The 16,290-nt window shown below is 41.8% G+C and overlaps 1 protein-coding gene across 8 annotated transcripts in view; it reads right to left on the bottom strand.

The window, feature by feature from the left end:
- The window catches only part of ccser2a (coiled-coil serine-rich protein 2a), a 42,755-nt gene that overhangs the window by 25,936 nt on the left and 529 nt on the right, over nucleotides 1–16,290 (bottom strand). For 4 of the 8 annotated variants that reach the window (XM_017430488.3, XM_017430513.3, XM_017430528.3 and 1 more), the window contains exons 2-4: nucleotides 15,188–15,346; nucleotides 5,595–7,087; nucleotides 5,287–5,495 (exon numbers count right to left, since the gene is read on the bottom strand). In XM_017430488.3, the coding sequence (XP_017285977.1) occupies nucleotides 5,287–5,495; nucleotides 5,595–7,044 (1,659 nt within the window). In that variant the 5' untranslated portion in view covers nucleotides 7,045–7,087; nucleotides 15,188–15,346. Of the gene's footprint in view, nucleotides 1–5,286; nucleotides 5,496–5,594; nucleotides 7,088–11,749; nucleotides 11,894–15,187; nucleotides 15,347–15,428; nucleotides 16,271–16,290 lie in introns of those variants that run through there. The other 4 variants (XM_017430496.3, XM_037973465.1, XM_025008676.2 and 1 more) reach the window with 4 other exon arrangements.

Below are 16,290 nucleotides of genomic sequence, written 5' to 3'. Positions count from 1 at the left end.
GCCAGTCAGGAAGTTCAAGAGCCAGTCACAGATGGAGGGATGTAGCCCGAGAGATGACAATTTGTGGGTGAGTTTGTGTGGGATGACCGTGTTGAAAGCGGAGCTGTAGTCAATGAAAAGTATCCTGACGTAGGAATCTTTATTTTCCAAGTGGGAGAGGGAGACATGAAGGGCAGTGGCGATGATGTCTGAGGTGGACCTGTTGGCCCTGTAGGCATATTGCAAGGGGGTCTGTAGTGTCCGGTATACTGCTCTGAATGTGAGACAGCACCACTCTCTCAAAGCACTTCATAATGATTGAAGTGAGAGCTACTGGTCTGTAGTCATTCAGGCAGGATGGGGGGTTCTTCTTGGGTAGGGGAACAATGGTGGTGGTCTTGTAGCATGTGGGAACGGTACATTGTCTTAGAGAAGTGTTGAAGATGGAGGTGAAAACTTCTACCAGTTCGTCAGCACATGCTCTGAGGGCCCGCCCAGGAATGTTGTCAGGTCCTGCAGCTTTGCGGGGGTTGATCCTCTTCAGAGCTTTGTGTACCTGGGCTGATGAGATGACTGGTGGGGGGGAGGGGTGTTGAGTAGTTGAGGTGTGTATGTGCTCTGTGGTGGTGCTGGTGGGGGTAGAATCCTCAAAGCGTGCGTAGAATGCATTGAGGTCATCCGGAAGGCTGTCTGAGGAGCTGATGGTGGTGTTGGGCCTGGACCTGAAGTTTGTTATTTGGTCCAGACATTCCCACATTTGCCTGGGGTCAGCAGTGGAGTAGAATGCCTCTGTCTTCTCTCTGTACTGTCTCTTGGCTGATCTTATGGCCTTGTCCAGTCTGTACTGTGCAGCTTTGAGCTCAGCCTCATTGCCAGATCTGAATGCAACAGAGCGGGCTCGTAGCATTTTCAGTACCTCACTGTTAATCCAGGGCTTCTGGTTGGGAAACTTCCTGACTTGTATGGTGGGCACAATGTTCTCAATGCAAGTGCTAATGTACCCAGTCACATACTCAGCATAGTTATCTATACTCACAGAAGAGTCCTCCAGGGTGGCTGCAGCTCTAAACACATCCCAGTCTGTTGTAGCAAAACAGTCCTGTAGAGTGCTCTCAGCCTCATGTGTCCACAGCTGAACTTGTCTGATGACAGGGTTTGACTGTTTAAGTTTCTGTCTGTAGGCTGGATACAGAAACAAGGAGATATGATCTGAGTCTCCAAAAGGGGGGCGAGGTGCGGCCTTTAGTCCACCACGTATGTTGCTGTAAACATGGTCTAAGATGTTCTTGCCACGGGTGGGAATGTCCACATGCTGGTGGTATTTAGTTAATACCGTCCGTAGACTGCACTGGTTGAAATCACCCGCGACAATGAACACAGCGTCGGGATGAGCAGTCTCCAGTGCGCTGATGACATCATAGAGCTTGCTGAGCGCCGCTGTGTAGTTAGCCCGCGGGTGGATGTAAACAGCAGCCAAAAACACGCATGTGAATTCCCTTGGCAGGTAAAAGGGACGACATCTCAGCAGTAGAAACTCCAGATCTGGACAGCAGTGCTTGTATGCAGTCTGCACATCTTTAGACCACGAGTTGTTGACAAAAACACACACACCTCCTCCCGCCGTCTTACCGGAGGCTGCAGTCCGATCTCCGCGGTGTAATGAATGAGTCTCCAGTTGGACGGCTGAGTCCGGGACATTCTCTAAAAGCCATGTCTCGGAGAATAGCATCCAAATATAATGGCTTTCAAAAGATTTATGCAAAAATGCAACATTTTCTTTGTAATATGATCATGTTTCAAGAACCACTATTCTTTTTGTGCTAATAATGTTATTGTGTAATAATGTTAAAATAAAGTTATTTCCTTTAAGTCCCAAGTTTTTCTGTTTGCAAGTCAACAAAAAAAAAAAAAACAGTTTGGGCATATGTTGACTCTACCAAAAACTATGTTTATGTGTGCACATTTTAAATGACCTTTTTTTAAAAAAACATCCATTTATATCTGATAAAAGCCTCAGACAAACTTGTTGACAACTGGCCACAAAGTTGAAGAAAATATGAATCCAAATGTGGGGATAATGCCATGTATTACAGTCCAATATTTGTGAAGGTTAATAGCTTTATAATGCGTGCAGTAAATATGGATCAGCTCCACTTTGTGGTTATTTAGGAGGTCAACGTTTTTTAATGTTTATTGTATTTGATATGTACTATGAACCTGGTAAACTCTTGTGTTCAAGGCAAGAAAAAAAGGTCAAATATTTTGATTTATTGATATGATACCATACAATAACATGTTCTAGTACAAGGCTATGAGCATCAATCTGTTTGACAAGGTTTTGAAAGGAATAAAACCTCACAGAAGTTCATTGTAATCCACAGGTGTTGTGTTGCAAGTGCTATTTTCATTCCTATTATAAGTGTTTCTACTGCAACAAACAAGTCAACAGCAGAGCGTGATTATATGTCCAAAACAACAAAAAAAATAAGCTTACTGCTTACTAAAAATGTGTCCAGTTCTGCAGATAATGTTGATAGATTCAACTGAGGCTTGGAAAACATGAAGCTATTGTGAGCTGTAGCTCTGAATTTCGGCGCCTGTTTTGTAAAGCTGGTATTGTGCTCATCTGCATGGCACCTAATGGGAATGTTATTATGAGCTCTGGAAAGCCCACTCCTTGATTTTTTTCCACTGAGCTATATGAATGCGGAAACAGCCACAAATCAACACAGAAAAAGGGTTGCATACACAAATGAGAAACAGCTCTCGCGCACGACCCCGCGGTGGCGTGCCGAGGATGCACAGTGCCCCCAAGTGGGCCGAACGAGCCGCTGCAGCCGGGGGAACGTGACTGACAGGGGATGTGTCTGATCCGCTCACGCACAAACGCAGGACACGAGGGAGACAAGTTTCAGACACGTAAATGCTATTAACGCCGTTTTATTCATCCATCTTCTGTTCAGAACCGAGACTGAATGCCTCATTTTTTTTAATCTATTCTAAGACTCACCCTGGCTCTCTTTGTACTGTCATGTCAGAGCAGGAAGGAAAGGACACTGTATTCATTCATTTTTCAGCCCTAAAATGAATTTTGGTAGCGTACACTGTTGCATCTCAGCTGACACCAATGCCACATTATGTTGTATAAATCCTCAAGAACCGCTAATCATTCCGGACAGAGACACTGCTTTGTGTCAAAATTGTATTTGTGGCCCTTTTCAGCTCATTACAAACAACAATTTACCCACTGAACCAGGGAATGACGAGGAGTGAGACACAAACAGATGGAAAAGAAATGGCAGGAAAAAAAAAAAAAGGGGGTGGGGATAGAGGGAGCTCGGTGCATCCAATTACAGTAAGTGGATTCATTTCCTCTAATCAAATAGCTCAGTTAAAAATCTCACAGGCAGAGTCCCCATAGAGCCGATCTTCACACATCAGCAATCAGCCACTACATATCCCTTTCTCCATCTTTCTGTCTCTGCCATTTTCCTGTTCACTCTCTTTTTTTCCCCCCCTCCAGCTCCCACTTACTCATCAGGCCTTCCCTGGCCGTAAGAGAGGCTGCACCACTGCCGCCTTCTTCTCAGACTGTGGGTTTGTTGATGATGCTGCATTAAACGACTCTGCTGATCATTTCATGGGTGCGGAATTACACGGCATCACCCAAGAGTGAAAATGATGGTTGCCACAGATCCAGGAACAGTCTGAAGTCATATCCTGGATTAGCCCAGCTATGAAGTCAAGCCAGTCAAGCTTCTATTACTGCTTTGAGTTATTGAGTTATTACTGCTTATTTGAGGTGCAAATTGACTTAATATTCGGCAATGTGCTAATAATAATAATGATAACTAGTCTTTGTTTCTATCCCTAAAATAGTCAGTCCTTCTGGGTGCCACAATTAACGTAAGCTTTTTCTAATGCTGATTTAGACTCTGCTAATCACCTAATAATGATTTAATCGTGATTTTCTGTAAATATTTGTGCAGCATTCTTGTCTAAACGGACTAAATTACTTTCAAGGGGACATGAAATTGACAAAATACATCAATTAAAATCTTAAATATGCTTAAACACACACCCCACTTCTCACACATATTGAATAACTTTGACTCTGATACACACGACTAAAACACACGTGACTGTACTAATCACAGCACTGAGCAAAAACAGACTACATTGTTCTCTGCCTGCTTTAGTAACTACAAATCTATTGTTGTAATCATACATCTTTCTTTTTTTTTTGTCTTGAAGCTTGTATCAACATCCTATAATGAAAGTAATTATCAGACAACGCCTATTATATAATTTCTAATCCAGCTCATGTTTAAGCTCTTTGGGCATTCCTGAGATCCAGTGGCCTGGTACAGGAATACAGAGAACCGAAGCCAGAGTAGTGATGTTATTAAGACACAGTTGGTGGGCAGGTCAGGATTACCTTCAGGGCCAGAAAGGCCTTAGCGTCAAAACAGCAACGAAAAGTTGCAGCTGAAAAATTAGGATCATTTGTTTTCATTCATAGCATTTGTTTTGCCCTAACGGTTGGATTCCCACCCCCACCCCCTCTCTCTTTTTAAATAATTGAATCTAAATTATTCAAAAAGGATTAACGAACACGGGAATGATAAATTTGCCTAGATGAAAAAGTTTAATAGGTAAAATATAAATGCGGAATGCAATTAATGTTCCACTTATAAAGTTTATTCACTTGTTTGCCACTTAGAAAAACAAGTACAAGGTTCTTTGCACCTACTGTGTGTAGGGCCGGTTGTTGTGCATTCCGTCATTATAAAGAATGATATGAGAACATTTTTGTTTGGATTTGAAGGCCATGGATTCTATTACACCATTATGTTGGTCCAAAATTGGTAGTATATAATTTATAAAGTATTTCAAGCTTCTTTCTTTATCATTTCACTCTTTCATTGTTATGTTTCTGATGAAAGCGTCGGTTCTCCACCACGCAAACCCGTTCTTTGCTAATTTTCAATCAAGTGAAAATCCAAATAACCTTGGGTGATTTTTCAAATTGGTAAACATTACTACCATCTCCACACCTTTGCTTAAAGCTTTATTTAACTCCTCGCTACTTTTATTTTTAGTTTTTTTTTAAAGAAAATAAATACACAAAGGCATAAAAATGTTTAAGTGTTTGAAGGCCTGTTGGCAGAAGCTAAAGTTGACTACTTCCCATCTTTAGTTGACACCATAGATTTTAAAAATATATATATTAAGAGGGAAAAAAGCAAGTGGCTAGTCTCCCATCTACAGTATTTCCCGTCATCAAACTAAGAGTAATGCACTTACCATGCTGTTGAGCTCTGAGTCATCGTAGCTGTCTAATGGAGTCTCATGCCTCCCAAGGGGCTCAAGACCCTCTTCATCCCACATGTACGTCCCACCAGAGCTGTTGGAGGGAGACATTTCAACAGATGAGGCCTGGGGGGCATCACCCTGCACTGGAGACAACACCATGGATTCTTGTGAGTCCTCCACAGGGCTTACTTCTTTATGTTCTGCAGAGGAACATTAATTTAAACAGATGTAACAAAAATTAATAAAGTGTAACTACATTTTCTTTCATTTCAGACGTTTATTTTGTTTTGTTTTTTTACCAGTCATGTGTTTAGACTCCCAGTCACTGGTCTCATTGTAAAAGCTGTAGGCTATGGGTTGTGCAGTGCTGTCAGATTTCTGGTTATCAGGCAAATCCCCATCATTGTCCACATCTTCCACACAGTCAAAGTCGTCGAGAAACTCTTCAATGGTGTCACCTCGGTCTATTGATGAGGTGGAAGATAAGGACATGTCTTCCAAAGTCTCTCCTGTCCCCTGACAAGAGCTCTGCCTGAGCACGCCGTCACCTCCTCCGTTGGCAATTTCATTTCCAGAACTTGCATCACTTTCACTGGGAGAGTCTGCTTTTCCAGCATCCTCGTTTGGCTCACTGGTTTTTGCTATCCTTAGAAGCCCTTCACATTCAGAGGAGTCTAAAGATCCAAGACCCTTTTTGACCCTGTCTAGAACAATAGGCATCTGCTGTTTGGTCTGTCCGAACCGAGTCAGCCTGGAACCCAAAGATCCCACACTGCTAGCCATTGATTTCGTCATTACGGAATTGGGGAGCAGAGGCTTCTTCAAAGCCTGAGGAGTATTTGGTGCTGGAGAGACTGAAGAGTTGGACAGAAAGCAGGAAGAACCTCTGCTATACTGAAGACCTCCAATCCCTCCGCCTTGACCACCTGAAACTCCAAGGCTGCCGTTTATTCCTAAACCCACTCTTCCATTGCTCACCTGTGGAGGTTTGAGACAACTACTGCGAGGGGGACGGAGCTGAGTGTTGGCCAAAGGCTTAGCTAGCTCCACAGTGCGATTAAAGGAGAAGGAACGTGTCATAGGCTCATTAGTGGGTGAGGGAATCTGCTTGAAGTGAGTGAAGCTGTTTGAACGCACCATATTGTCCACCGCGAACATCTTCAGACTCTCATTAGACTGGGACAGACTGTCTTGGGAGGCACTTCTGGCAGAGCCGGTGCCTAATAGTGGCCGGACAGGGCGCAAGTCTGACCCTAGTCGAGCAGGAATGCTGGAGACATTATTGGGAATTTTAGAAACCCCATTGAGTGAGTTTTGACCTATTTTAGTTCCTCCTTTCGAACTCATCTTTAAGGGTTGCTTAGGGATGGCTTTGGGGCTGGAGACAGCCATCATCAAAGAACCTGACCGGCACATCTTAGGTGTTGCTGGAGAGCTATTCTTTACCTCCTTAACCAATGAGGGGAGTTGACACTGAATATTGTCTTCGCTCCTATCTCCAGGACTGGTGGCTGTGACTGGGTTAGAGGAGTTCATTCCTTCGTCTCTCTTCCATTTCAAAGAAAAGGGGGAGGAGCAGATCACACCATTTGGACGTGCTCCCGCAGTTGCAGTCTTGCCATCTTGAGCGGGTGCATTTGGCTGTGTGGAACCATTGCAGAGAGGGCTAGTGCCGCCTCCTGAGGGACGTCCACCAAATTTCGGCAATCTGGACACCATGGCAGGCCAAGTGGGTGCTTTTTCTTCCATTAGATGAAGAAAAAAACATGGAGGAGTTGGGAACAATGTACAACTGTTGAGAAAAAAAAAGACATCTTTGATTAGACATTGCACGCAGAAAAGTAGCTACGTAACTTTTCAAGCTTTTAATCTGTACATTATTGTCAACTGCTTCCACAAAATAGGAAATGCAATCAGGCACAAAGTACATGTGTGAACACAGGTTCTCGTATACGATTTGATGAATTAGTCAATAAAAAAAAGTAATAATGGTAAAGCAGCTGTGTCCACCTGCTTCAACGCCTGTCTTATTTGATAAGACTGTTGACTCTGAGTAGCATAAACCTTTAATGACAACCTTAGACTGTGAACTTCCATCATGTCAAGGTTGTCATGACATTTTAATTGAACTATAAACCAGCTGTAAGTTTTCACCCTTCAGCTGTTGCAAAATAACTATAAATTAGAATTAATTTCTGCAAGGTAGATCTTGCCACTTTACGTTACCAAATAAAAAAAAAGAAATGAGAATTTTTTTGAGAAGATGGCAAAAAAAAAAACCCAAAAAAACTTGTGCAATACAGAAAATTGCACCATTGTTATGATTATGCTTTAATAATTTGTCCCGGCTGTACTTTGTTTCTCAACAAGTGACTGCTGGGTTATGCTGCAGACTGAATAAATGGATGAATGGACAAATAAACAAATGAATGAATGAATCTATACAAAATGACTCCTATAAACACCCAAACTTTGGCAAAAAAAATTTTAGAATTGAAAGTCAGTCAGTCTTTATAAGAAATTATAACAATAATAAGACATCATTTTCAAAAACTTGTAGCTGGCTCTAGTTTCGTCAGGTTTGGTGCCAACAGAACTGGCCAAGAAATAAATGGGGGAAAATGGATCGACAGTCCATGAGAGACAAAGGGAAAGCAGTCCTGGGATGGTGGCCAGCATGCTGAGAATAGTGAATGGAGGATGTGCATCATGTAAAGCAAATGAAGGGAAAACATGAGGCCGTTTTTTTGCTCACTCGTTAGATTCATTCAATTCTGATCAGCCATGTGACAAGTGTACATGTGTTTGTGGTGCACCTGCATGTTACATCCATCTGGCAAGTGTTGGAGCATCATGAATTAGAAAGTTGCTCATATCCAGATGGCTTGTGTAGTTAACAGAAACCAAACCATCTGCACGAGGAGGCAAAGCGGTGACTAAAAAACTTCACACTCAGAGGCTGTCTGCTGACTCTGGTGGAAAATTACCTATTGTCGCATGTCCACGGAAGAGCAAACAAGAGCGAACCTCTCGACAAACAGTTGCAAGGACACAAACTCAGCTACTTGCAGATATAACTCAATCAGCTTTGGAAAAGATGGGGGATGGGATTGCGTTGCAATGTAGGTCTCTTATTATGAAAAAAAAAAAGAAGAATCCCAGTGCCCTACATTCCTATGCAAAAACACACGTGACTACAAACACCCACAACCCACTACTACAGAAAAGTCTGCCTATCCTTCCATCCTAATCTGTTTCATACACACACATGGGTACGATTACAAAAACACACACGCAAACAAAATCAGGTCAACATGCACAGACAAGGCTACCAAAGCCTCTTTGCCCTGGAGAGGGGTTAGTGACTGTAAGTCTGGGTTTAATGGGTAGACTGGAGTTCTCGCAACTGTCAGTCTCCCCAGAACCTTTTAAGTTTCATTCATATCAAGATCAGGAGCAGCAGATCACAACTGCACAGCTGCTCACAAACTGGTTTAGCAAGTGCTCGTTTATCTGGGTCAAACACTAATTTACCAGTAACAAAATATACCTGTTTCTACTGCTGGTGTTTATCTTATTCAATCTTATTAGAGAAATCACAATACATAGCTCCTGTTTGTGTCATTTTATACTTTTATATAAAAAAGAAGGCAAGCAGCTCATTCACATGCATTCAGCATGTGATGGTACAAACAGCCATAGAAGCAGTTTGCCCAAAAATATAACTTTACAAAATGTACAAAACATTGTCTGTGCTAGAGAAAGAATATAGCTTGTGCCCATCTCTAGTCCCAGTGTGATACAGAGATGAAAGCCAGTGTCAACAGTGCCACAAAACAAGACATAAGATCCTGACTGACATATATTCAGAAGTGGAGGAGTAAACAACCCAGACCATCTGTCAAACCCTCATATCTGCAGGTCTGCCCCTCCCCCTCAGTGAGTAAATAAATATCTCAGAGCTTCACAAACACCAAGCACAAGGCCTGCATAAAACCAGGGTTTATCATGTCATGTGCTCAGCTGGAAGGAAAACACTGCCACTGGAGTCATGACCATCTATAGTATATAAATAAAACATTACATCACATGAAAAGCATTATGACACTATGATGACTGGAGATGGTCTCCAACGTAGTACAAATTGAGGTCCACAGAGGGTTTTATTAAATAAATCTATCTTTACGTTCCATAACATGACTGCAGAATTTGCTGGTGATATTGATCAAACTAACAACCAAGATGAACATTTGGAAAAAAAGAACAGATAAAACGTGAAAAGAGTAATGGATAAGAGGCAGAAAGATACTAAAGGGCCTCCAGTTAAACAGAGTGATACTGAGAGGCAAAGACACAAGACTCCGGACAGATTTCCCCTCAGAGAGGTCTTCTATATGACCTGTGACTTAGCACCTCAGCAGCTATCACTGTGAATGAAATGAACCATAAAGTGAGATGACATCTTTTCTTATTCACTGCCATAAAGGAATAAGGAGCTTTATCTCTGTCTGACAGTGAGGCTATTTGGCCCAACTTCATTTCCCACTCAGAGGAGAGCGGGCGGGGAAAATATCTCGTAAGGAAGCAGCAAAGTTGAAAACCCAAATCTGTATAACTACGGCTGTTCATTCCCCTTCTGGGAGAGCTTTCTCACTCTGCAAAGAGTCATTCTTCAGGAGTAAAAAGATGGATGCAGATGGGAAGCAACAGCCTCAGGGCTGTGATCTATTGGGTCATTGAGGCTACGCATGAATGGAGGTGCTTTACTACCCACAGTAAATCCCCAATCCTCCTGTTTATCCCCGTTAGCCAATCTATCCCTATCACCGTTCCCTATCATTGCAAAACCTCAGTGCCACCATTCCATTTCGTTGTATGTCAAACTGTATTCATCTTTTATTTGACCCCATTCAAACTCTGGAAACCTTAGAAGGAGGCCGAGCACAATGGCTGCAAACGAGGATAAGAATTTGGTTGTTGTACAAGAATTTGTGGTTGGATGTCATGAAACGATTACCCCTTGGAGATTCATTTGAACTGATTTAACAGAACTGTAGACTCCTAAATGATCAAAGAGTACAAGCTGTCAAACCAGCACACTCATCAGTAAATTCAGAACAGACAATAGTGTTTTATCTTTTTGACCTGGCAACCTATGCAATTTTAGATTTTGTCCTTATAAACACAGCAAAAAGAAAATATATATATATTTTGATTTAATTTTGAAACCTGAAACTGAAAACTGATAATAGAAGAAATCGTTCCCTGAATGGTTTCCACATCTTTTCATTTTCCTCAAAAATAAAAAGATGTGAAATTTGATTTTTTTTCTTGTTTTCAAAAACTTTACTGCTATAAATAAATATATATATAAAAAATAAAACTTCCATCTAAAAAATGATTGAAAAACCTATAATACTGAATCGGATTCTCTGGTTTTTCAGCTGCTAATATTCTTATTTTGACTTCACAAAATCATATTGGTCCCATTTTTTTCCCCCAATTTGTGTTATTTAAAAGCACTTATTTCTCTTGCGATGTCAGCATCTATGACACGTTTTAAAGGGGCTTTACTTGAAGCCACTACACAAAAAGCTCAAAAGCAACAAATAACCCAATCATATTTATTTTGGGTAAAGAAACTATAATTCCGTGGTGAATATGTTACTCAAGATGCAAAGCCAGTGAATACACAGATCAATTTTTCCTGTTGGGCTCAAAAAGCCAGTGACAATGTAGCAGATGTAGAGAGACGGAAGATAACTGTTTAAAAATTAATGTGCCACCCATCCATTTTCCCTGATCGATGTCACTTTTATCTATCGATGAAGGTGCATCAAAAGTGTGTCTCCCAGCCACAGCGCAGAAACATCAATCTGAAAACAGACAGATCTGGTATTACATAAAGGGATAATGATATCCTCAACAACAAATACACTCCCAAGTGGCTTTCTAATGTGATGAATCAAGACCAAAGTGCAACCTCATTTTTTGACTGAATCCAGTGGCTCAGTGGAGTAATAACCAGGTCAGTCATCTGGACAGGGTGGTTGTGGGACGCTGCTCTCTCCCTGAACAGATTAACAGAGTGCCATTAGAGAAGGCTAATAGAATGAGACGGAGATGAAAGCAGCCCTGATGCCAAACGAGTGTGTGTTGAGTGAACGCGGCGTTGGGGAGAACTGCACTCACGCTAAAAGATGCTAATCCAATGAGACGGAATAAAGGCTTTTGTAATGCTGTATAGTAGGTGTGGTAGATCAAATGACAGACAGCCACAGAGGATGTGGCAACCTGCTCTATTCAGTATGCATCTCATGTTTTATTATACTAGAGCTGAGCATGAAAAACAAGACACATTCAGAAAAGAAACAACCTCACACGGTGCCATCTTTCAGCACCGTTTAAACGATTTCAAATGTCTTAACGTCGAAAGTCAGTGAGAAAGTATTACCTTAACTCAGTGAACTTCTGGTGACTTATCCAACCATTTCAAGACAACATCAGCTATTAGGATGAGAGCTAAACCTAGTTATCCTGCACTTTGCTTCCTCCATGATCTGAACTAGAAAGTAAAGTCGTGCCGTGACAGCAAGTAGAGCACAGGAAAAAGGAAGAGACTTCAGATGCTGAGCTGTCTGCTGGCTGCCTCTATCCTTACATGTGCGCCTGTGTGTGTGTGTGCGTGTAACGTGAGCTGAGTTAGTGTGTGATGATGGGTGTGTGGGTGGAGAGAACAGAGCCCTCATGAGTGCGTTAATATTTAATGGGGTATCTTTTAGAAGCACCACCTAGCGTGCAGCAAAAGAGGAATGCCTTTGAGAAAAAAGCTCAGAAAAAGAATCCATAATTATAAACGGGTTATTTGTAGAGGGAAAATTCGTGGCATATTTTTATCCACAATATAGGGCAAAGTCTAAAAACTAAAACCGTGTGTAGTCCTCCGAACACAAGGAACTTTGTCAACAGCCTAAGTAGGAATTTTCACAGCCTGCTCTGTGATATCATGAGACCACCAGAGGGGGTAATCAAAAAGACAGATACTTCCTGCCACTCAGCTGTACATAAAGAGACTATTTGTTGTGGTTCTCATAAAAATTCAGTGTTAATTTAATTTCCCCTCATCATTTCACGGTTGACAGCGTACTGGTTCCACTCAGTCAACTATTTTCCATTAAGTGCCGGCAGTATAACCATGTGAGCAGCGCCAGCTCCATGAGGTCTCCTGTTGTGTCTGCGGTGCCACTTGCCTTTCTGAATCACAGCAAGGAGTCAGGAGCAGCACGCGCATCTCAACGCTTATCAGCGGCAGAACTAAAGACTAAAAATCTCTGTGTTTCTCAGAGGCCGTTCAGCTCCGATGTTGCTTTACGTAATGCTTTAATTATACGCCTCAGTCGAAATCAGCTGTTCTACATTTACATAATTACGGTGGCGCTGCAAAGTAGAGGATTTAAAGAGCTTTTTCTTCTATTTTTTTTATATATATATATTTAAATGGCAGAAAAACATATCTTTGTGGTGTGACATTAACACTGTCACAGAAAGACGCCACCAAAATAAGCCCGACTTCACGCTCATCGCAAAATAGACTCAATTTAAAAAGTTTTTTTTTTATTGCCTGCTCTGACTCGTTCATAAAACTGACTCCCCTGTGCTCTTTCCAAGGTGCAATGACGGGCGAGGAAAAGTCTGGCCAGCGCTGCGCTAAAGCTAATTAGCAGCGCAGATGTCCACTCTGTCATCACCTTCATCACGATACCCTTAATACCACTATTTCTTCAGCTCCAAAAGTGCGAGCGTGAGGCAGACGTCTCACCATATGTTCCCTGCCTTTTATGTAACCTTCACTTGAACCACACTGTGACATCCCCGACATAATATGCACCTTCTAGTTAGTCATAAGGACAATAAAGGGTGTCGCGTGTCACCAAGCAACAGAGCAGACGTCAATAAATTGTCGGCGAGGTCATTGTTGCTCCTCATACAAGTTGCTTTTTTCCACAGACACCTCATTCTTGTGCATGTTCTTTCGTTTGCTCGGGGCCTCAAAGAGTATTAGTGTTGTTTATCTGGCTCTTAGTTATGTTTCTAAGGTTATTTTTGTTTTAGATTTGAGCATTACAACTAACACTGTATGATCAGCCACCATAGATTTGCATTGTTTTGACAAATCACGGCTCAGTTGTGTCGCTCAGGACTCAACTCAATCTAAGGTAAGGGGGGAAAAAAATACCCTATTAAAAACTGAAGCAAATTCCTGCCATGCAGACACAGGATAAAAAGAAAATGCCTTCATTACCAGTTAGAATTAAGTCATAAGAAGCTTTCTGGGGTCTGAAAGGAAATAGAGATGGAAGCCAAAGGCACCCCGAACAGACAGCTGAGGGTTTTATGCTTATTTGTTTTTTGTTTGGTTTTTTTTTGGAGGCATAAAACAAAAACTGCTGTTCCATTTGACAACTGAGACTGAACACCTCCTAGCTACAAACATTTACTGAGACGAGTCTGGCGAAGAAAATAAATAAATAAAAAATACAGCTCATCTGAGCTGACTCCAAACTGCAACGTCAGCACCGTGAATGAAGACTGCAGTTCACTTGTAAAACCCAATGACATATACAGTAAACATAAAGAAAAACTTGTAAAACTTTTTATTATTAAAACTACATTACTTGTGTTTTCTAGAATTTCTGCACGAATCTTCCAGCTTTGGTTTAAACCAGAGTTAGATGAAGTCCTTGGATAAGCTTTAATCTGGTGCTCTACGCTGTTATTAGATAATACCTTGTGGTATGAGTCAGCAAAAACTGCTTACAAATATGCACAAAGAAAACTTTCCAAACATTTCCTCATTAATTAAATTACGACAAGAACAAACAATCTGCCATACTGAATTCAGAGACAAAAATTATCTAATTTATTTGTTGCGTATTTGTTTTGATGTAACCTACTCAGTTTTCCAAACACACAGACTTGGTATGGACAGTAAAATAAATAAAATAAGACAAAACAAACAAACATAAGTTTTTGATTTTTCCTGTATGAGTGGACAATACACTTCTCTAACGCCAACTTCCTTTTTCTCTTTTTTTTTCCCCTCTCATTTCCTGTGAAGGTCATTTTTTCAACAAAGGCCGGAGGAGAGCTGGGTGACCTCCCACAGAATCTGACCACAGATTCCAAGCCTGTCTGGCAGGTTTATTTAGAAGGATCAAAGTGTCAAAGCTATTAGAAAACGGCAAAAACATAAACAAAAATAATAAAGAGGTGTACGACTTTGTAGCATTAAGGCTCAGTTACATTCAAGCTTTGTAGCGCGAGGTGGAGGCGTTTCTACTTGACGCTTACGTCGGTGCAGTATTCTCCGAAAAGACGGGGCTGTTTTGTTTCGGTTAATGCGCCTTATAGTCCAGTGCACCTCATATATGACAAAAGTTGGAAAATGGACCATTCATTGACAGTGCGTCTTATAATTCGGTGCGCCCTGTAGTGCGGAAAATACGGTAAGTCATTTTCAGACCCCCGTGTATGTGTAGCTGAGATCCTGAATCTGCGGTCTTACGAAGGGAACGACAATGCTGATAAGAGTGGCTAAGAATAGCTCTAATGATAGACCACATGCAGAGAAAGAGAGAGAGAGAAAGAAAGACAAGGGCAAGGAGGATAAAAGACAAGTCAAAGGCAAGTCATTCGACTCAACAACAACCTAAAGGCCAAATTGTGACCACAATCCAACTGAAGGATGTTGTATTTGCGTACTTTAAGACTGTTCATCTTTAAAATGCCTAAAACTGAAAGAAAGAACAGCAATCCGCATGGAGCAAGCACAGCACCTATTGGGGAAAGAAGAAATGCACACAGCTAATACCTGAGGATATGGGGAGCTCACCTTGCTCAGTGCTGACTTCTCAGTCTGGGATTTCTGGCACTGTCAAAGAAATGACTCCACTGGTGCTGTAAATAGCTCCTTTAAGGATGATGAAAGGACATTTAAGCTCTCATCTGCCTCAGGGGAGCCCCTCATGGACACACTGCCGCCCTGGAATGACTACAACACACACAGCAATGAGAATTTTAGCGACAAATTTAGACACAAATTATAAAAAGCCAGGGGGGGGGTAAATACACACGGCGGTGCAGTTTGGGTGGTCTTTAACTGTCAGTTGCACAGAGTGGAAAGCCAGCTGTTGTTGACGGGACTGCAAAGGCACCCTCAGCCAAGGTGGAGCACTAGGATCTCTGCCAACAGGTGTCTAAGAATCGCACACATGGGCTCCGCACGTGAGCATCCCCAACCCCAGCGCTGAGGAAACCTCGCTTACACTACAGGGAAATAAGACACGCCTTATCCCTCGTGCGTGCTGGTGCTTTACACTGTCTGGACTGAGAGAGATCACAGCTTAAAATGGAACACACACTCTCACACACACACAGACACGCATACCCAGACACCATGGGAAAGACTTGACTGACAGCGACTTCAGTTGTGGTGCAAAAACATGAATATGTGCAGCTGCGGGGCATGGAATTAAAAAAAAAAAGCCTGAGCTAAATTTTAACTTCTGTCTGCTGAAACTTTAGGACGGCGCGAGTCATCCTCCAGCCACATCTACAGTATCAGTGGTGTGTGTGTAGGAGATTGAGTTTCCTTCAGATGAATGCACATCTCTCCTGTTATATATACATACGTATATATATATGTATATATAAAAGACATGTTATTGCTTATAACATAAAAGGTTGGCTCAGACTCATTCATGGCACAGTGGCTTTTCACACAGCATGTTATGACTGAGGGGGGTGATGATGCTGGAAAACATGGCCTCCCATGACTGAGTGGGAAGAAGTGAGCAGCAAACCCACTGCCAGCCTGCAGTGATTTTATACAGCTTGACTATAATACATATATTTGTACTAACAGATTTTGTGCTCACAGATGAAGCCAACAACTTTAGGACTAGACCCATAATGTTTTGAAAGTCACAGTGTAGT

Source organism: Kryptolebias marmoratus, linkage group LG22 (genome assembly GCF_001649575.2).
Source record: "Kryptolebias marmoratus isolate JLee-2015 linkage group LG22, ASM164957v2, whole genome shotgun sequence".
Lineage (NCBI taxonomy): Eukaryota > Metazoa > Chordata > Actinopteri > Cyprinodontiformes > Rivulidae > Kryptolebias > Kryptolebias marmoratus.
This window is presented reverse-complemented; position numbering and strand designations above follow the sequence as displayed.